Source organism: Canis lupus, chromosome 1, assembly GCF_011100685.1.
Source record: "Canis lupus familiaris isolate Mischka breed German Shepherd chromosome 1, alternate assembly UU_Cfam_GSD_1.0, whole genome shotgun sequence".
Classification (NCBI taxonomy): domain Eukaryota; kingdom Metazoa; phylum Chordata; class Mammalia; order Carnivora; family Canidae; genus Canis; species Canis lupus.
The window spans coordinates 88,690,154-88,711,237 of record NC_049222.1 but is presented as its reverse complement, the minus strand read 5'-3'; the positions used below and the strand labels follow the sequence as shown (position 1 = coordinate 88,711,237).

Below are 21,084 nucleotides of genomic sequence, written 5' to 3'. Positions count from 1 at the left end.
AGGCTGTATATGGGGAGCAGAGGCGGGGGAGAAGACAGCATTTAAATGACCACCAGTGGTATTTTCTTGGGAAATTAAAAGATGAATAAAAAGGGGTGCCTGGGTGGCTTAGTTGGTTAAGTTTCTGACTCTTGATTTCAGCTCAGGTCATGATCTCAGGGTTGTGAGATTGAGCCCCACATTGGGCTCCACAGTGGGCGCAGAGCCTGCCTAAGATTCTCTGTCTCTTTTCCCTGTCCCTCTGCTCCTTTCCCACTCCCTCTCACTAAAAAAAAAAATAAATAAAAAAAAAAAGGGAAAGAAAGATGAATAAAAGCGTGAAGGGAAAGAATTCTGAACTGATAATATTTTTTAAATTGGAAATTTTTGAGAAGTTTCTCTTCATGAAGAATTTGGTGAGCTTTTGATGTTTAAATGGAAATGCACACCTGCATGTGAATGCATGGGTACACACACACACACACACACACACACAGATTCACTTATCCCATGCATGAGGCTCCACCCTCAAGACCTAATCACCCCTCTGAGGTGCCCTCTCCCAATACCAACATCTTGGAGTTAGGGTCTCAACATATGTATTTTGTGGGGGACACAGACATTCAGACCACAGCACTGAGTGTTATTCCCTTTATGAGCTTATGATTTGTTCATCCGTTCTCCTATTCTTGGGTATTTGGGTTGTTTCCAGTTTGAGGCTGTCATGAACCAGTGCTCTGACATGCCTGTACATGTCTTTCTATGGACACATGCATTAATTGTCTTGCACCTAAATTCACCTAAAAGTGAATTGCTGAGTCATAGGGCCGTAGATGTTGAATTTTATCAGAAATAGTAAACACCAATACTTTTTTCATAGTGGTTGTACCGATTTCTAACTGCTTCTTAGACTCCAAGCCAGTGCAGTTTCTAGCCTCACTTTCACTGCTGCCCATTTCTGAACATTTGGAGAGTCTGAGGAGCGAATCCTGTGGTTTTGGCTTTCCTCACTGCTGTTGTAGGAATCTCTTTTCTCGGAGACCCCTGAGTTCAATTCACACTGGCCCATTAGTTTTCCAGCTTTTAAAATTCTGATGGTGTTTTCCTTTTCTTTCTGTCTTATGGATTTCTGCCTTTATAACTTTTCTTTCAGGGGCACATGGGTGGCTCAGTGGTTGAGCATCTGCCTTCAGCTCAGGTCATGATCCTGGGGTCCTGGGAACAAGTCCTACATCAGGCTTCCCACAGGGAGCCTGCTTCTCCCTCTGCCTGTGTCTCTGCCTCTCTGTGTCTCTCATGAATAAATATAAACAAATAAATTTTAAAAATGTTTAAGACTTTTCCTTTAGGGCCATTTTATTTATTTGTTTGTTTCTTCAGGGCCATTTTAATGAATTGGTAGCACTAAATGCTTATGTTCTCTCCACCATATTAAACCTCCTCATTTTTAAACAATGCAACCTTCACATGATCTCTGGAACTATTTATTTATTTAAACATGGCTGGGTGAGTTTCAGCTGCATCTTGAGTTTGGAGCAGTAGGGAAGAAGCAGCAAAATACAAGTCCTTAGACAGTAGGGAAAGGTCAACCTATTTAGGGAATTGAAATCTTGTACCAAATAAGACAGTCAACAATACCAAGCTGTGATAGGCATAATTATTTAATGATATTATGTGATGGGGATTATGAGGAATTTTTAGCAGGCAGAAACAAGCAAATTGAAAGTGATGCTTCTTCTGGGTGACCTCAGGTTCCCCAAACAGTGTTTTATTGGATCATTTAATTGAGACCTGGAATGAACTGGGGGCACAACTGCAAGAGATCAAAGTGGAGGTGAATTCCAAAGACCAAAATAAAAAATATAATACCTTTGCATCAAGCTACCTGGTATGTAAGTATCATAAAGTACTCCTGGCTCAAGTTAGTAACAGTAAAACCAAAAGCATAAAAAGTGTCACTCATGTTGTCAGTCCCTGTGAGAGGACCAGCTCTTTGGATCTTGGATTTTGCATCTTATGCTTCAGAGCCACAGGGTGCCAGTCACAGAGGGCAAGCTCTCCACTTTTTGGGTCCCACTGTCTTTCATGTCTAAAATGCAAGTTCTAGAAAGACATCTCTGCCTTGACTCTGGGCATTTCTATGTCCTGATGGTAAATCCCAATGATGAGTTGGCCTCGACAGAATTTAGGAACTGAAACCCATGGCGTTCACTCTGCTGAGCAGGTGGTAATGAATTTGAGTTGAGAACAATAGGAACTAAGCTTAAAGGTCAAATATGTGGAAGAAATTTATAAAGATGTTAATTCAGGTGCATTAAAAGCTTTAAGACCAGAATGCTGGTCCCAGACCTAGTGATATTCGTTTCATGAAATTCATTTTGTAATAACAAGCTTCTCCCCCGAAGAGGAAGTGCCTATTATTATTAATAAAACCGATTGCATAGCATTTTGCAGCATGCAGAGAATTTTTATTTACATCATTTTGTGTGATTTTCTTATTATTCTTGTGAGGTAGGTATGTGGACCTGTTTAGCTGATGAGAAAAGTGAGTCTTGCAGAGGTTGCTTAAAATATCACAGCGAACAAGTGGGAAAGCCTGATTTTGAACTAGGTGTCTTGATTCCAAATTCAGGTGGTTGCCACAAAGAGAAACTCAGATCACCTGCAATCACTTTTTTCTTTTATTTTTTTTTTTAAAGATTTTATTTATTTATTCATGAGAGACACAGAGAGGGAGAGAGAGAGAGAGGCAGAGACACAGGCAGAGGGAGAAGCAGGTTCCATTCAGGGAGCCCGACATGGGACTCGATCCCCGGACTCTAGGATCATGCCCTGGGCCAAAGGCAGGTGCTACCCGCTGAGCCACCCAGGGATCCCCATGCAATGATTTTTTTTAAAAGCACATAAGAACTGTAAGAAATTCTTCCCCTTCTTAGATATAGTTGAGCACTTTGCGACTATGATGTTTCTTCCTTAGTAGCTGATGTTTTACTGCCTCCTGTTGGGGGTAGGGATACCCTCTTGTGATGACTGGGATGGAAATTTGGGTCTTGGAGGTTATATGATTATAACTAGGTTAAAACCAGAGAGGTCTATCCTGAAAGTCCCTGTAAATCCTAAGTGGGTCCCTTATAACTCCAATATTGTATACCCTTGAACCTGATCCAACCTCTGAAAGACACATGCTTGGTATTCTAATAGCCCCCATGCCTGATACATGCTGCTGTGGTCTACACTAGAGTAATTCAGATGACCAAATAGCCAGTAAGTTTGGTCTGATATTTAATGATAGTAATAGAAAAGCCACATGCAGGAATACGTTTGGAGGACAGTGCATAGTGATCTTGTACATGGCCTATGTGCCTTGACCCAGGTCCTCATTCTGGGTTTGGTGTGCTGGTGATCTGACTTTGATTTCTCCTTGGCAGCTCATCCAGTGCAGGAGAGAGAAGCTGAGTCTACCAGGCAGTGAATCTTTGGAGCAGTCTCTCAGATTGTTTGTTATTCTGACATTTGAGAAGTAGCCTCATTCATTGTATGATCTCACACTCCCGTCTTGGCAGGTGGATTCAGAATTGTCTTTCTCGCTTTCTTTTTAATATAATAAATATAATTTATATAAATCCCTAATAATAAGTGTTCAGTTAGCCAAGTTTTGAGAGTTGGATATACCCATGTAGCCACTGTCCAAAACAAGATATGGAACATTTCTGTCATTTCAGAAAATTCTCTTCTTTCTCCTCAGTCAGTCCCCTCCCCCCACCAAACAGGCACCGCTCTTCTGATTTCTATCACCATGATTATTTTGTCTATTCTTGAACTTCATGTAAGTGGAATCATCTAGTACTTGGTTTACTTCACTCAATGTCTTTGAACCTCTTAGTGTTGTTATCAGTAGTGTGTTCCTTTTTGTTCCTGGAAGTTATTCCACTGTTTGAAAATACCACAATATACTTACTTATTATTCTGCTTTTGGACCCTTGAGTTATTTTCACTTTTGGTCTGATAAAGCTGCTATAAACATTCTTTTCTGTCTTTTTGTGGGCAATTGCACTTATTTCCCTGGGTCTTTTCCTAGGAGTGGAACTGCAGATTGTAAGGTAGGCATGTATTCAGATTTTTTTGCAGTTTTTAAATAGATTTAATTATCAACATATTAATACAAATATATTAATATTTGTATAAATAGATTTATATATACATAATATAAATATATTAATAGAAAACTTTTAAATACTTTATTATAGAATAGTTTTAGACTTACAGAAGTTTTTCAAAGATAACACAGAGAGGTCCTGTATACAGCATACTCAGTTTCCCCATCTTTGACATGATACATTTGTCACAACTAATGAACCAACATTGAGACGTTATTATCAGCTAAAATACATACTCTTTGGATTTCCTTAGGTTTTTTTTAAAATTTTATTTATTTATTTTAAAAGTGCAAGGGAGCATAAGCAAGGGGGCAGAGGGAGAGAGAGAAGCAGGCTCCCCACTGATCAGGGAGACTTGGGGCTCGATCCCAGGACCATGGGATCATGACCTGAGCCGAAGGCAGATGCTTCACTGACTTAGCCACCCAGGCACCTCTAGATTTCCTTAGTTTATATCTAATGTTCTTTTTCTGTCCATTATCCCAGCTTAGTATATCACATTACCACATTATTTGCTTGTCATGTCTCCTTAGGCTCCACTTGGCTGTGACAGTTTTCAGACTTCCCTTGTTTTTGATGACCTTGACCGTTTTGAAGAGTACTTGTCAGGTATTTTGTAGCATGGACCTCAGTTGGATTGTCTGATGTTTTTCTTATGATTAGACTGAGGTTATCATCGGTTTGGCAGAGGAAGAACCGGAGGTAAAATGCCATTTTCAGCACATTGTATCAAGGGTACATGCCATCCACATGACTTACCAGCAATGTTAACTTTGGTCACCTGGTTGATGTCATATTTGTCAGGTTTCTCCGCTGGAAGATTGCTCCCTTTCGCCTTTCCATATTGTGTTCCTTGGAAGGAACTCACTTTGTGCAGCCCATACTTAAGGAGTAGGGAGTCGAGGTGGACTATCTTCATAAATCACAGTTGACCTTTGAACAACAGGGGTTTGAACTTCATGGCTCCACTTACATGCAGATTTTTTTTCCTGATAAATATAGTACAATATTGTAAATATGTCTTCTCTTCCTTCTGATTTTCTTAGTAACATGTTCTTTTCTCTAGCTTGCTTTATTGTAAGAATACAGCATATAATACATATAACATGCAAAATATGTGTTAATCGACTGTTTATATTATCAGCAAGGCTCTGGTCAATAATAGGCTATGAATAGTTAAGTTTATCGGCAGTCAGAAGTCATACTCTGATTTTGCACTGTGTGCAGGGGTTGGGGGTTGGCACCCCTCAGCCCTGCATTGTACAAGGGCCAACTGTATTTGGAATTCTTTGGCATGGGAGATTTATATTTAGTTTTTAAGAAATGGCAACACCATTTTATCCTCAGATAAGCAATGTGTTTGTCCATGTGCTCCTTATCCTTACCAACACTTGCTTTTGTCATTCTAATTTTAACTCTTCTAGTTAATGTGAAGTGGTATCTTACGGTGTTTTTTTTTTATGATTTTATTTATTATTCATGAGAGACACACAGAGAGAGATAGAGGGAGAGAGAGAGAGAGGCAGAGAGACACAGGCAGAGGGAGAAGCAGGCTCCATGCAGGGAGCCTGATGCGGGACTTGATCCTGGACCTCCAGGATCATGCCCTGGGTAGAAAGGCAGGTGCTAAACTGCTGAGCCACCCAGGGATCCCCTTACTGTGGTTTTAACTTCATTCGTGATGACTAATGATGTTGAATGACTTTTCCTGTGCTTGTTGACCATTCCTGTATCTTCCTGTTCAAGTCTTTTGCCCATTTTTTTGTGTTGCTGTTTTTTTTATTATTGAATTAAAAAGTTATTTGTATATCCTGGATAAAGCTTCTTTGTTTAATATATACATGAAGTATTTTCTCCCAGTCTGTGGCTCGTCTGTTGGTTTTCCTATCAGTGTTATTTGATGAGCTGGATTCAAGATTTTATTTTTTATTTTTATTTTTTAAAAAATATTTTATTTATTAATTCTTGAAAGAGAGAGAGAGTCAGAGACACAGACAGAGGGAGAAGCAGGCTCCATGCTGGGAGCCTGATGTGGGACTTGATCCCAGGTATCCAGGATCACACCCTGGGCTGAAGGCGGTGCTAAACCGCTGAGCCACCCGGGCTGCCCTGGATTCAAGATTTTGATAAAGAGATTTGGGGACCAGTGCTGGAAGTAATGAACCCTCACTCATTCTATATCTGATGCTGCTAATTTTTTAGTTATGAATATTTATTTATTTATTTAAAAAGATGTTATTTACTTATTTGAGAGAGATTGAATGAGTGGGGGAGCAGAGGGAGAATGACCAGAAGATTCTGAGCTGAGCACCAAGCCCTATGTAGGGCTCTATCTCAAGACCCTGAGATCATGACCTGAGCCAAAACCAAGAGTTGCACTCGACTGGCTGAGCCACCCAGCTACCCCATAGTTAGGAAGATTTTGATGTGCTAGTGGACATAAGGATTATAACCACACTTTTTTTTTAAAGCCACCTGATAGTGCATGAAAAGATAATTTTTTTAAAAAGATTTTATTTACTTATTCATGAGAGACAGAGAGAGAGAGAGAGAGAGGCAGAGACACAGGCAGAGGGAGAAGCAGGCTCCCTGCAAGGAGCCCGATGTGGCACTTGATCCCGGGTCTCCAGGATCACACCCTGGACTGCAGGCTGTGCCAAACTGCTGCGCCACCGGGGCTGCCCTGAAAAGATAATTTTTGAAGGAAAGTTAGACTTCCCCATAGTAACAATAATTGTGTTGCTGTGTGTGAAAATTCCAGATGTATTGGGTCTCTTTGAGTAGCAACTGCCAGCCCAGGTGAGAAGATCATGTTTTGTCCTTGGCCAACTTTACATCCTCGTTTTCCAAAGCTTTGGCGTGATAATGACTGACATAGTGCATGAGAGGGCTGTGCTCCATGCTGTTCCAGTCAAGCCCTATAGACACTGAGAAATCATGAGAAACAGTAACACAGCAGCTGATGCCAGCATTTCCTCCAACATTTGATGACAGAGTGCATGGTCCTTTTACAGATTAACAAAATAAGGAGAGAAGCAGAAGCCAGACTACTCCTGGAGAGGCAGAAAGAATTCCTTTTAGGAAAAGGGGCATCATGTGATATTAAATATTGACTCATAAAATGGGTTTAGAGGAGACACTTTCAAGCTTCTTGGAATACCAGCAACAAAGAATCAGCTTTCCAAACTAGAATTCATATGTGAAGTCACTTAACAGCCAACTCTGGCATTAGCTACCCTAACTGATGCTTAGTTCTAACGTTGATCGTCATTAGCTCCAATCTTTTATATTTGCAATAAGATTTGGTTTTGATAATAAATATAGTTCTCAAGTGGAAAAGCCTCAGTAGTGTCTAATTTGCAGTAAGTAGTCTGCCACCCTGATTGATTTCTGTCAATTCTGAATTATCTAGCATAACATTTGGAACATTTAACTTTAGAGAAAGTATATTTAAGATCACTGTGGACTTATTTTTTAGCACCTACACTGTTTGGAACTGAGAAAAGACTTACTTTTGTTTTTACTTGTATATGGAGACTTCTGGCCAGTAAGGGCTCTGAGCACTTTGACTTTCCTGGGTTCCACGTACATGCTAAAATTCTCCATTTGTCTACTTACCACTGATCCTGCAAAACTCTGAATAAATAGTGATGACGTAAGGAGGAATTGGCTATGGCTTAATGCAATGAACAGATCGGAGCTGAGGGAGTCAGAGCTTCTTTATATGCAAAGAGAGGAAGAACTAGGAACTTGAAATTACTGAGTGTAAGACTTGAGAGGCAGTGGTATTCCTCAACAAAATTGAAAAATTCTAAAACATGAACAAAAAGTTCATACATTAAAACATAGTTTCGACTTCTTAAAAAAAAGCGTGTCTGCTAGGAAGAGAATATGAATTATTTTTTAACTCAGACAAAACTATCTCTGAATTTAGCTATTGTCTTTTCTAATGGCCTCTTTTCCTGCCGCTTCAGATGAACCTCTTCGTGCTGCTATCCGTGGTGTGTGTCCTCTTAAATCTAGCTGGATTTATCCTCGGCTGCCAGGGGGCCCAGTTTGTGTCCAGCGTGCCCAGGTGTGATCTGGTAAGTCATCCTAAAACACCACTGTGTGCTTGCACCCACCCTGGCCTGTATGGCTTTCCTGGAGGTGCCAGCGTGTGCCCAGCAACCCCCTAAAGTGAAATCTAAGTCAGTCAGCGGAAATGAGAACACAAAACAAAGGCTTGCCTGCTAATTGTTTTACTCAGGTCATCAGTTATTTTTTCCAAACAGAGGCCAGAGAGCAGAGCCCCAGAACCGCAGTGAGATACCAGGTCGTTAGTTAGTGAAATGATCAGTTGTCCACAAGCAATATCTCTCTGTTCTCATCCCAAGAGGGGAAATGGAGATTGTCAGAATACAGGTCAGCAGCCCTTTATCTGAAACCTTTGGAGGTCGGCTATGTTTCAGCATTTCAGACTCTTTCGGGTTTTGAGAAGATAATCCTGATGCATCCACTCTTTACTCTGTAGCACTCCATTGGACTCCGGGACACCCAGGGTGTAATAAAAACTTGGTTTCAGGGCTTTTTGGACTTCAGAACTGTGGATAAGAGGTTGTGGGCCTGCATAACCTCCCAATTTTTTCTTTTAGTTTTTAATTACGGTAAAATGCATGTAGCATAAAATGTACCATCTTCACTGTTTTTAAGTTAAGTTCAGTAGCTGAAGTACATTCACATTGTTGTGCAACCAATCTCCAGAACATTTTTCTTGTTGCAAAACTGAAACTCTGTACATATTTACTCCCCCACCCTCCTGGCCCTTCCCCTGCCCTTCCCACTGGGCCTTGCCTCTGGCAACCACTCTTCTTCTTCTCTGACTCTTGAGAATGCAACTACTCCAGGTGCCTGATATAAGTGGAATCCTACAGCATGTATTTTTTTTTTTAAGATTTTATGTATTTATTTGAGAGAGAGAGAGAGAGAGAGAGAGAGAACGTGCACATGCACGAGTTGGGGAGGGAGAGCCCAATGCGGGGCTCAATCCCAGGACCCTGAGATCATGACCTGAGCCAAAGTCAGATGCTTAACTGACTGAGCCACCCAGGCACCCCAGCATGTATCTTTTTGTGACTGGCTTATTTCACTTAGCCTAATGCCTTCCACATGTCCACATGCGGCAGCATGTGTCAGAATTTCTTAACCTTTTAAGGCTTGAATAATATTCCATTGCACACATATACTGTACATTTTTTTTAACCACAAATATGGTGAAGTGCCATAAAAATAGGCATGCAGATATCTCTTTAAGACCTTGCTTTCCATTCTTTTGGGCGTACACCCAACTGCTGGCCATCTTTGAACTTTCTAAAAGGACTTCTTGAGGATCCCTGGGTGGCTCAGCGGTTTGGCGCCTGCCTTTGGCCCAGGGCGCGATCCTGGAGTCCCAGGATCGAGTCCCACATCGGGTTCCTCGCATGGAGCCTGCTTCTCCCTCTGCCTCTCTCTCTGTGTTTCTATGAATGAATAAATAAAATCTTTTTAAAAAAATAAAATAAAAGGACTTCTCAGTGACAAATACCTCCCTGTGGCACGAAGCAAAAGAAATGGATTCTTGAGAAGTTGTAGTCAATCTTATCTATTTGGAACTTGGTGACAAGGCATTGTTACCCCTTGGAAAGCAGGAGGGTGCAAGTGGAGGTGGTGCTGCATTTCTTAAAATGCTTTAAGCCCTGGCCTTCCCCAGTAGGAGAATTCTTCAGGGACTCACCACAAACCTGTTGCTCTTTCTTTTTCTTTTCTTTTTCTTAAGATTTTAAAAATTTATTTATTCATAAGAGACACAGAGAGGGAGAGGGAGAGACATAGGCAGAGGGAGAAGCAGGCTCCCTGCAGGAGCCGAGATCATGACCAGAGCCAAAGGCAGATGCTCGACCACTGAGCCACCCAGGTGCTCCCTGTTGCTCTTTCTTAACACTCCTTTACAAAGTTTTCTGATTTTGTCACCCCTTTGCTTAATAACCTTACATGATGGGATCCTAGGCTCACAGCCTTTTCTGGTTTTTAAGGTTCTCTGAAATTCCCCCTTGTCTTCCCCACTCCTGGAGGAAGCTCATGCTCCCTATCATTGCTTCAAAGCCTGCCTGGCATCGCCCTACTTTTATACTTTTAACAACACCATCTCTCCCCCTAAATTCCCTATCCCTCATTCCTTGTTCCTCCAAGTGATAACAGTCCTGTACAGCTGCATTCAGAGATTATCTCCTTCAGAAAACAGTCCCTGAGCCCCCTGTGGAAAGATGATTTTCCACAATGTCCTCTACGTACATCTCTCAGGCATTTATCCTTTTCATTTTTTGGGCTAGAGACCTCCATACACCTATCTTCTCTGTTCTTCTGAGCTGGTATCCCCCCAAGGGCAGTGTCTGCTTCTCTGTTATTTTGAAAGTTCCTAATGGCCCCCTGCATTGCCTCCCACCCCTTAACATACAGAGTTCCCAGAAAAAGAAATGTTGAACCAAGTTTGGTTTTCCAGTTACTAATCACACAGCAAACTAGAAGGGGCAAAGAGAACAGGCACAGGCTGGAAGTGAGAAGTCACAGTATATTGGAAGATGGTTTGGCAAAATTGTAGCATCTCTATGTCCAGACACTGATTAGAGGCTGCTGAGAGTAGAAAGGCAAAGTAAGACCTCTTTCTGGACCTGGAAGTTTATCACGTGCAAGAGGAACGGGATAAGTACAGCAGATGCTTCGGTAACGTCTGTGGATGGAATGAATACGTGCCCAACCATAAGTAGATCCACTGGGTTTGGTCGTCAGAGTAAGACACAATGCTCGGGTCATGCACAAGAAGAAGAGCTTATATCTGGGGGAAGATAAGGAGAGGTTACCTGGAATGTAGGTATTTGAATAAATACCTTGAATGATGAATAAATGAGGGGAGTAGTAGAGCCCAAGACAGGACAGGACTCAGGTCACAGTGATGGGGAATTAGCCCTGGTGGCTTTGGAAAAAGCAGAAGCCAGATTGCAATGGATCAAGGGTATCTTTAATGGACTTTTCTGAGAAATTCTATGGTTCTCTACCCTGGGTGTCTATTAGACTCACCTGGGGAAACTTTGCCAAGAACACCCAAATTGGGGCCCCAGAGAGTCCCAGAGATTCTCAAATGGCCTGGAGAGGGGGCCTAGACGTCCGTATGTTTTTATATTTTTAAGTGTATTTTTAATTAAATCTTTTTTTTTCCCACCACAAAACCAACTCCGTGATTGTTTCTGATTATAAAACTGTAAAATTTTGAACAAGTCATAAAAGTATAGGACAAGACAAAAAAATCATTTGAAATCCACTCTTCTGGGTAAGCCTGGTTAACCATTTGACAGATTTTTGGGGCACCTCTTTATGGATAAAAACACATAATTTCCATCACTGGGACCATATCATAATTGCTATTTTTTATTAGGAAGGCTATTTGACAAGTGAAAGTTTTTGGGGAAGGGGAAACTTTCCTCATTCCCTCCCCACCATGCCAGTCACCCCAAATCTCTGCTAACAAGCTCCATGTGTTCACACTTATATTATCTTACATAAATGTGTAGGAGGTGAACCTAATCATGATTTATTTTCCAGAAGTGGGACTTTTATATCTATTGCCCTACATACTGTTTTTCCTACTTACAGGTCTAACATTCTTGTTTTGAACAGGTTAGTTCTCCATTACCTTATTATCTGGGGTGGTTTGGGTTTGGACCGCTGAAAACCATGTAGCCACGCATACCATCCTGCATATCTCCCAGGGCGCTTTTCCCTAGGTGGAGGAAGCTCCCAGGTCAGAGATCATTCCTGGTGGGAAGGTGTATTTTTTCTTCTGTTTGTCTCATTTTTTAAAAATTACACACATTCAAACCTTTGGTGTTTGAATGTGTGTTTTTTTTAAAGATGTTATTTATTTATTCATGAGAGACAGAGCCAGAGACATAGGCAGAGGAAAAGGCTCCCCATAGGGAGCCTGATGTAAGACTTGATCCCAGGACCCCGGGATCCAAAAACAAAAAGGATAAATGCCTGAGAGATGTACGTAGAGGACATTGTGGAAAATCATCTTTCCACAGGGGGCTCAGGGACTGTTTTCTGAAGGAGATAATCTCTGAATGCAGCTGTACAGGACTGTTATCACTTGGAGGAACAAGGAATGAGGGATAGGGAATTTAGGGGGAGAGATGGTGTTGTTAAAAGTATAAAAGTAGGGCGATGCTAGGCAGGCTTTGAAGCAATGATAGGGAGCATGAGCTTCCTCCAGGAGTGGGGAAGACAAGGGGGAATTTCAGAGAACCTTAAAAACCAGAAAAGGCTGTGAGCCTAGGATCCCATCATGTAAGGTTATTAAGCAAAGGGGTGACAAAATCAGAAAACTTTGTAAAGGAGTGTTAAGAAAGAGCAACAGGGAGCACCTGGGTGGCTCAGTGGTTGAGCATTTTTAAAAATGGTGGTAAAATTTACGATGAAATGCACAGATCTTAAGTGTGCAGTTCACTGAGTTTTGACTAATGTATACCTTCATCCTGATAAATGTATACACTCATGTGTACACCCCAAACAAGATCTAGACCATTAGTTTTGCCCATCCTTGGATTTCACCCAAATGGAGTCAAAGGGTATGTACCTTTTTGTCTCTGTCTTATTTTGCTCAGGATAACATTTTTGAGATTCATGTATAATTTTATGTTGTATCAGCTGCTTGCTTTTTTTTTTTTCACATCAGTATTTCATTGCATAAAAATATCACTGTTTAATCCACTCTCCTGTTGATGGACATTTCCATTGTTTCCAGTTCGGGGGTATTATGAACAGAACCCTTGTAAACATTTTTGTATAGTTGTGGTTTTTCTTGTGGGCCCATTATCATTTCTCTTGAGTAAATAAACGGGTGTGGTGTTTGCTCGGTCATGTGGTAAATGTATGTCTGTCTAACTTCATAAGAAACTGCTAACCAGTTTCCCAATGTGGGTGGGGAATAAGTATTTTTAATTTAAAATATATGGCCGGTTCCCTTATTAAAGGGTTCAACTTACATTGGTATTGGTGATGCTCCTCCAGCAGCAAGCCTTTCCTCCCTGACATTTGTCATTCTGATGGGGCCAGTGTGAGAGCTCATCGTTATAGTTCCCTTGTCGCCAGAGATGGTGTCCTTGTTTTTAAAAAGCTTCCTTTAAGTTTCTTTTTCTTTTTTAAGGATTTTACTTATTAATGAGAGGTATATAGAGAGAGGCAGAGTGAGAAGCAGACTCCCTGCAGGGAGCCTGACGTGGGACTCGATCCCAGGACCCCGGGAATACCCCCTGAAGCAAAGGCAGACTTCCACCACTGAGCCACCCAGGCATCCCTTCCTTGAAGATTCTAATGAGCAGTCAGAGTGGAGAACCACAATAGTGGTGATAAGGAGAGGGAGGGGAGGGTCTAGTGGTGTCAGGAAATAGTATCAAGGTTGAAGGGTGGATGGTTTTCATGTAGAGCCTTGTACAGGGTTGTCTGTGGATGGTTAAAGAGATCGAAGAGAAGTTGGAATAGCTTTGCAGAAACATTGGGGCAGAGCCTGGATTAAGAAGGGAGGTGAAGGGTCAGGAGCAGAAAGAACAAGAAATATAAAATGCCCCATTGCCTGGCACCATTTTGTACAGAGCCTCAGGGCTGCTATGTCAGCTGGGCTCAGCCAAATATTCATTTTTATTTGGATAATGATTAAACTTTCCAAAAGCCTTGTGTAAAGAGATTAACCTTCACCCATCTGGAAAATTGTTCCATCCGGACCAGCTCACCATGGCCTCCCCTGCCCCCCTCCCCCACCCCTTTCCCAGAAGTTCTGGAGAGCCAAGGGTTCCATATACATTGAAGTCTGTCTATGCATAAACAATGCTGCTGCTGTGTGTGCAGCCCACACAGGCCTGTTTTTTTCCCTCCATGGAAAGCCTTGGACCAAGAGTGGACTCCAGTGGGATGGGGAGTACCTTGTAAGATGACACAGAGTATTACCTGGGGGGAAGCAGAATCATTAGGTAAGGTTTGGAAGCTTACCTAGGTACAAGAAATAGAAACCAGCGCTGCATGGTGTTGAGAAAAGTGAGCATGGTTGGTGTTTGGGAGGGCAAGGGTCTTGTGTACATGAGCCAACTGTAGCAACTCTATGGCTGCTTATCTGTAACTACTAAATAGTTGTCTTATTATTACATTCTCAGCTGGACTTTAAAGGAAGAAGCCCATTGGGAGTAACACTGGCTGAATTTAGCCCGGTGTAAGGACTCTTAGTAATTAATGGAAGAGGGGCTAAGAGAAAGGCAGTGATCCCCGAGAGGAAGTAAGATCCCTCCTGCCCAGACGCTGCCTAGAGAAATCCTGCCTGAATGGCCACAGTAGTTTTCCCCTTAGAAGGTAAAAATCTAGTGTAGATATTAGCAGCAGGATGTACCTTCAAAAAAATGTGAGATGATGGAAGAAAAAGTCAAACACAGCCTTTTGCTTTTGCATGTGTCTGGGGGTTGGATTGTGGAACTAGGTGTGGGGACACTGTTGAGATAAGGGTCTCTGTGGGCAAACCAGGAAAGGACAGAAACCAAGTGGAAATGAATGGATAGAGATGGAGTCCCTCGAGGTAACTCTGGTTGTTGTGATTCTTTGTATCAGAGGCAGAATTAATATCAAAATCTAGGCATCGGTGTTTGATATCATAATGCATCCCTTTCAGTGTGGTTTAGGGACACAGAGTACAAAATGTTATAGGATCCATGGAGTTTTGGAAGTGGCAAAACAAATCCATGTGGAAAAAAATCAAAACAGCATTTGCCTGTAAGAGGGGTAGGGGCAGGGATTGATGGGGAAGGGCATGATGGACTTTTCTGTGGTGACACTGTGTTCTGTATGTTCATAAGGGCTTGGGGTGCACAGGGGTATGCGTTGCTTAAAATTCTGCAAATGGTGTGCTTAAGACTTGTGTATGTGATTTTTTTTTTTTGTGTGTGTGTATGTAAGTTTCACATCCAAAGAAAGAGAAAACCAAACCAAAAAAAAAAAAAGTGTCCTCTTTAGTAGAAAATTTTCCCTTTGCTTCCTAATCAACTTTTATTACAAGGAACTATGTTTTCTCCAGATTTGGAAAAATACCATAAGCTTGTTACTAGGGGGTAGGTAGAGGGTAGGTTTGGTTAGAAGGTAAAAATCTTAATTCAATAAGAAAAAAAGACTCTTTTTTGCTTAAGTAACTCAAACATTGTAGATGTTCAGTTATTCTTAAAAGATTCCTGAAGAATTTTGCAACTAGTGACGTCAAAGCCGCCTAATTAATTTAACAAGGATGAAAGAGGCATGGTTTTTTTTTTCTTTAGCCAAAAGTTTGAATAGCCAACTCCAATAGCTCAAGAGGCAGAGCAAATAAAAATGAACCTCTGCTCCCACATTATGGGTCTTAATTAGCCAAGACCAGGTATTGCCTATTTTCATACCTTGATTCAAGGGAAACTGAAAAGTGGCCAAAAGTTTGCAAAAACATTTCAGTACAAATACAAGATTACTCATCACCAATGTTATCACTTCAAATCACATTGGAGATGTCAGCTGAGAAATCTCTTTAAGCCTGCATAGTTTAGGGCTACTGTTTGCTAGGTACACCCTGGGGTTCTCAGAGACATATGGCAGCTTGAACTTCCTTGTCCTCTTGGAGTTAGGTAGGGCCATAAGATTAGCTTTGGCAATGAAATGTGATCTAAAATGATGAGTGTCACTTTCAAGAGGAAGATTGATTGATTAGAATATTTTATTTATTTGAGAGAGAGAGAGAGCAGGGGGAGCTGCAGAGGGAGAGAGAGAAGCAGGCACCCGCTGAGCAGGAAGCCTGATGCAGAGCTTGATCCCAGAACCCCAGGATCATGACCTGAGCCGAAAGCAGACACTTAAAGATTTAAGCTAGAGTTATGAGATTTAATAAGTAAAAACACAAGGTATCCAATTAAATCTGAATTTCAAATAAACAGCTAATTGTTTTTTTTTTTTTTTGTGGTTTTACTACAAAACATATCTCATGCAATAATTTAGGACACGATTATACTAAAAAATGATGTTATTTATCTGGACTCAAATTTACCAGGTGTCTTATACTTTATCTGGCAAGCCCACTTTAAGCTCCAGTGTGCATTTTATCACATGCTCTCCACCTCTCTGGCACCATGGTCCATCAATACTGAGCCGGTAGGTGCTTCATCAACCTGGGTCCTTCATGAACTATGATGAGCAGAGCTCCCGGCTGACCTGCAGCAGGCCTTAGCAGATTCTAGAAATAACCTTGTTGTTATAACAGCACACCTGAGCTGATCCTGGCAGATAGAGACACCACCCGGCATGGAACCCTGCTGTATCTCATCCTGTATGGTGGGTGCTCCAATGTGTATCCTGTGTATTTATTCTTCATAACTAAGTTCTGGTTCTGCCTTTTCCCCCTTAAGGTGGACCTGGGAGAAGGCAAGATTTGCTTCTGTTGTGAAGAATTTCAACCAGCCAAATGCACAGACAAAGAAAATGCCTTGAAACTCTTTCCCGTCCAGCCTTGTAGTGCTGTTCACCTTCTACTTAAGGTACTTCGAATGGATTCCACCCCTGTCAGTAACTACATGCTAGAGCCCTCAAAGAAGGGAAAGTTAGTGGAAATATTTCCACTTGGTTACCTCGTTCAAACAAGTGGGCTGCTGAAAGCAGATAGGAGCTAACTGTCATTGGTGACCCAGAGACAGAATGACTTCAGGAGGAAGCACAGATTACTGTGTGTCCTCCTAAATGACGAACGGATGGCTTTCTTTGTGTTCAAGAATTATAAGATAGCAAAAAATGTAAAGGAGTCTAAGTATATACATATGCACGTGTGTGTAAATATTTTTATATAATGTATATTCACATACACACACACACACAGTGTAGCTACACATATATGATGCAGCTTTTAGCAAAACCTTCACTTTGTTTTTTGAAGTTGGCTTCATACCCACATAAGACTTGAACTCACAACCCTGAGATTAACAGTTGCATGCTCTACTGACTAAGCCAGCCGGGCAACCTTGCTCTGAGCAAAACCTTTAAACTGCATGCCCATTTGTCCTTGTTCTGCTGCTCCTTTGTTGGCTTCAGTGATTCCCCAGGGCTGTTAGGTGCTGCCGAGCCAGGACACAGAGGCTTAGGAGAGATACCCGTTAGTAAATCCCAGGGAAATTCATGCACTTTTTTTTTTTAAGATTTTATTTGTTTATTCATGAGAGACACACAGAGGCAGAAACACAGGCAGAGGGAGAAGCAGGCTCCCTGCGGGAAGCCCGATGGGATATGCGATCCCAGGATCCCAGGATCATGACCTGAGCCAAAGGCAGATGCTCAACCACTGAGCCACCCAGGAGTCCTGCAATTCATGCACCTTACCTCTCATTTCATAGGCAGCACTATAACAAGCGGGGGATTAAAAATAAATGATACCAGTTGCAGAGAAGTACAAAATTACCCTTTATTAGGGTATTGGATAAAAGTTGAGTGCTGACTTAGGGCTCCTTAGCCCAGTGAGTGACAAGATCAGTTGGTGAACCCTGAGGTATTAGCTTTTGGATAATCCCTCGCTTGAAGGCTTTCTTCAGATCTTTGTTTTGGGTTTGTGTTTTGTTTGAAGGAGAAATCTCTTGGCTGCCAGCTCTCTGAATTGTGTAGAATGTAAAAGTAGCCTTCTATCTTTGGCTTCTGGATTTCTGGTAGTTGAGTCACCCCCAAACTTTCTGAGCCAAGACCCCCCTTGGGGAAAGCCTCACTAAGGAGCCAGGACTAAGGAGCAACAGAAACTGTTGGAATTGTCTTGACTGCTATTTTGAGACGTGGTTTTAGAGAAGAGACACCCTCTTTACGCCCTGGCTGGCCTGCCCCCTGCACTGTCGTCGTTCAGTGCCCAGGGCAGCTCTGCCAGTCACTCCCGAAATAGAATCAGTGGCCAAAGATAGAACAGTTCGCAGTCCTGGTGGGGAGGAGGCTGCAGGAGGGGGAGGCTGGGGATCGGTGTCATTGGAGACACCAACTTCAGAAGAGACACTCCTGGAAGGAACGCTTCCAGACAATATTCTGATGCCTGAAAAAAGAAAAATTGTAATGTTGGCGCTTTCTGGGACAGGAAGCTTCCAAGATAAGCTCTTAAAATGAGGAAGCATACCTTCCTGCATGAGAGTCATATTAATAACCAGCAATTATCTGGCACTTACCATGAGCCAAACATCAAAGTCCTTGGCGTGCATGTCCCCATAAAAATTGCCTTCTTGGGACATTATTATTATTATTATTATTATTTTAAAAGTTCTTCTGTTGCCTTCTGGTCATCAGCTTTGAAGTACTCAGCGGTGTTCCTGTTTCCTTGTTCTAGAAAGTCCTTTTCGCCCTGTGTGCCTTGAATGCCCTGACCACCACTGTCTGCTTGGTGGCAGCTGCCCTTCGTTACCTCCAGATATTTGCAGCCAGAAGATCCTGCATCGTAAGTCTATACGAGGTGGCACCTTGACCGTGTTCCATTGGGCCTTTGTCTCGAAGGCTGTTGACTAACAGAGGTGCTGTTTAATTAGGATGAGTCCCAAATTTCTGCCGAGGAAGTGGAAGAACACGGACGGCTCCCTGACCCTGACGACTTTGTGCCACCGGCGCCCCCGCCTTCCTATTTCGCCACATTTTACTCCTGCACGCCCCGGATGAACCGCAGGTAGCCTTCTCAAGAGCTCCCATCCCCAAGCTGTCTGTGAGGTGCCCTTGGTTCTGAAGATGGAAAGGTTTCCAGGACTCACAGCATGAGCCCAATTCTCCCCCAAATCTAGACAGATTGTGTCATTTTTCTGGATTTTCTTTTTTTTTCTTTAACTTTTTAAAAAAATAAGATTTCATTAATTTATTCCTGAGAGACACAGAGAGAGAGGCAGAGACTCAGGCAGAGGGAGAACCAGGATCCCTGTGGGGAGCCTGATGTGGGACTTGATCCCAGGATCCCGGGATCACAACCTGACCAAAGGCAGACAGACGCTCAACCACTGAGCCACCCAGGTGCCCTTTTCAGGGTTCTCTACCCCACCTCCCCAACCCTGCTCTTTTTTCTGCTAAACTGCATGAAACCAAAGAAAGTCCCACCCTGACCTGAGGATACCCTTTTTCAATTAGCTTCCCAGGAAAACTGATACCCAGTGAGACAGCCACCTGTATGGTGACTTGATTGAGAGCTGCTGTTGCCCTGGAAACACGCTCAGGCCTAATCGATGTTCATTATAACACCCTCAGCAGGTTCCCAAATCATGACATTCTTCCCAGCCATTAAAAAAGATTAATTATTCATGACTTCTCCCTGGTCTAGAAAAAAGTAGACATCAGGCTTATTTCCTTTTTCAGATTCTAGCTCAAAATTTATCATTTGTTTCTTAAATCTCAGAAATCACTATCTGCAGAAAGAAATGCTGTGTGTGTTCATCTGATAGTTATAGACTTCTAGAATTGTACCTCTCTAAAGAAAGACTTTGCTTATTCATTCAACAAACATTTAGTCAGTCCTCTGCTGTGTACTAGTCACCGTGATGGGTTGTTGACATTCCAGGTGACTTAGACTGTCCTCCTTCCCCTCTCAGGATGCTCACAGTCTAGATTATTACAAATGAGTGTTGCAAGGATCAAAATAGTTCTCAGAAGAGAGATCTTGAGTGCACAGAGGAGGACCACCTAACCCATGATGGTGAATGGGCTGCGGAGAGCTTGAAGGAAGAGTCAGCCAGTCAGGGTTGGCTTCGTGGGGGAAGTGATCTTAAGCTGAATGTTAAGGAGAAGCAAATTATATTTCACTTTCCAAAAGAAAATCTCTGGGTTCTGTAAGAAAGGCTAGTGTCTTTAGCTTGATATTCAGAGAGCCAAGAATTTCTACTTTTAATCCCCAGGGTATACATGGAGAGTTGTCAAACACATGTGGTGCCAGGCTTGGGATTTTTGGGAATCCACTTGCCAATGCTCAGGGTGGCCCCGTGTGACCTTGAAACAGGTCACCAGTGGGAGCTACCACCCAGACCCTGTTAGCGTTCTTTTCCATGGGTTATCTTCCTGACTTGTGGCTCAGAGTCATAGCTACACCCCACCTCCACGCTCTCTCCACCTCACCCAGGGGGACCTAGAGATGGCCAAAGAGCTGGAGGCGCTGGCTGCTGGGTGGGGGTGGCGATGGGGATGTGGAGGTAGGGGAGTGGGGGGTGGGGGGAGAGGGTTGGGGGGTCGGTTGGACACAATTCAGCCTCCCTATTGTTCAGGGGGCAGTGTCCTGGAATTTCCAAGCTTCGGGGACTAGGATGACTTTCCTTGTCTATTAGAAAATAAGCCAAGAATTAACAGGAGCCAGAGAGACATATTCTTGGTGCACCAAAGGACGCACCTGCTCATACCTTAGCCTGGTCTCAGGCTGTGTGCAGAGGGACACATAGGAAGGCAGAAAAAAAAAAAAAAAAGCCGGTTATTTCATAGCTGGGAAGAGAAATGTCCTCTTTGAGAAGAATTAATTGGCTCTCTGAGATTGTAGGTGAGCCCTTGGTTGACCTAAGAGGAGGCAACAGACAGATTTAATTTCCTGCAGTGGCAGAAAGGGTAAGTGACTCATGGGTGTGTAGGAGTCGTGCTGTTGGGCAGTGTGTCCTGCAGGCCGCCCTGCCCCCGCCTTCCCCTCTCTCTTCCCTTTCTCTTCTCGGCTTCTCCACAGTAATGCTGATCAGTGTGGGTATTTCCACTCTTTGGCCTGTGGGTGCATCCCTGGATTCGTCCCTCTGAGTCCTGAGACTGCCCCTCGCCAAAGGCAGACAAGCTTCTTTCTCACCAAGGGCTTTACCATTCAGAACTTTCCAGAAGGAACATGGGGGAGGATGTTAAAGTAATACATCCTTGTGAGAAAGAA

At 42.6% G+C, this 21,084-nt stretch overlaps 1 protein-coding gene across 1 annotated transcript in view; it reads left to right on the top strand.

Annotated features, from left to right (window-relative positions):
• FAM189A2 (family with sequence similarity 189 member A2) overlaps positions 1–21,084 on the top strand; it is a 63,638-nt gene that overhangs the window by 30,800 nt on the left and 11,754 nt on the right. Inside the window, exons 3-6 of the mRNA XM_038527135.1 lie at positions 8,111–8,221; positions 16,610–16,738; positions 18,547–18,654; positions 18,743–18,876. Of these exons, the coding sequence (XP_038383063.1) occupies positions 8,111–8,221; positions 16,610–16,738; positions 18,547–18,654; positions 18,743–18,876 (482 nt within the window). The remainder of the gene's footprint in view (positions 1–8,110; positions 8,222–16,609; positions 16,739–18,546; positions 18,655–18,742; positions 18,877–21,084) is intronic.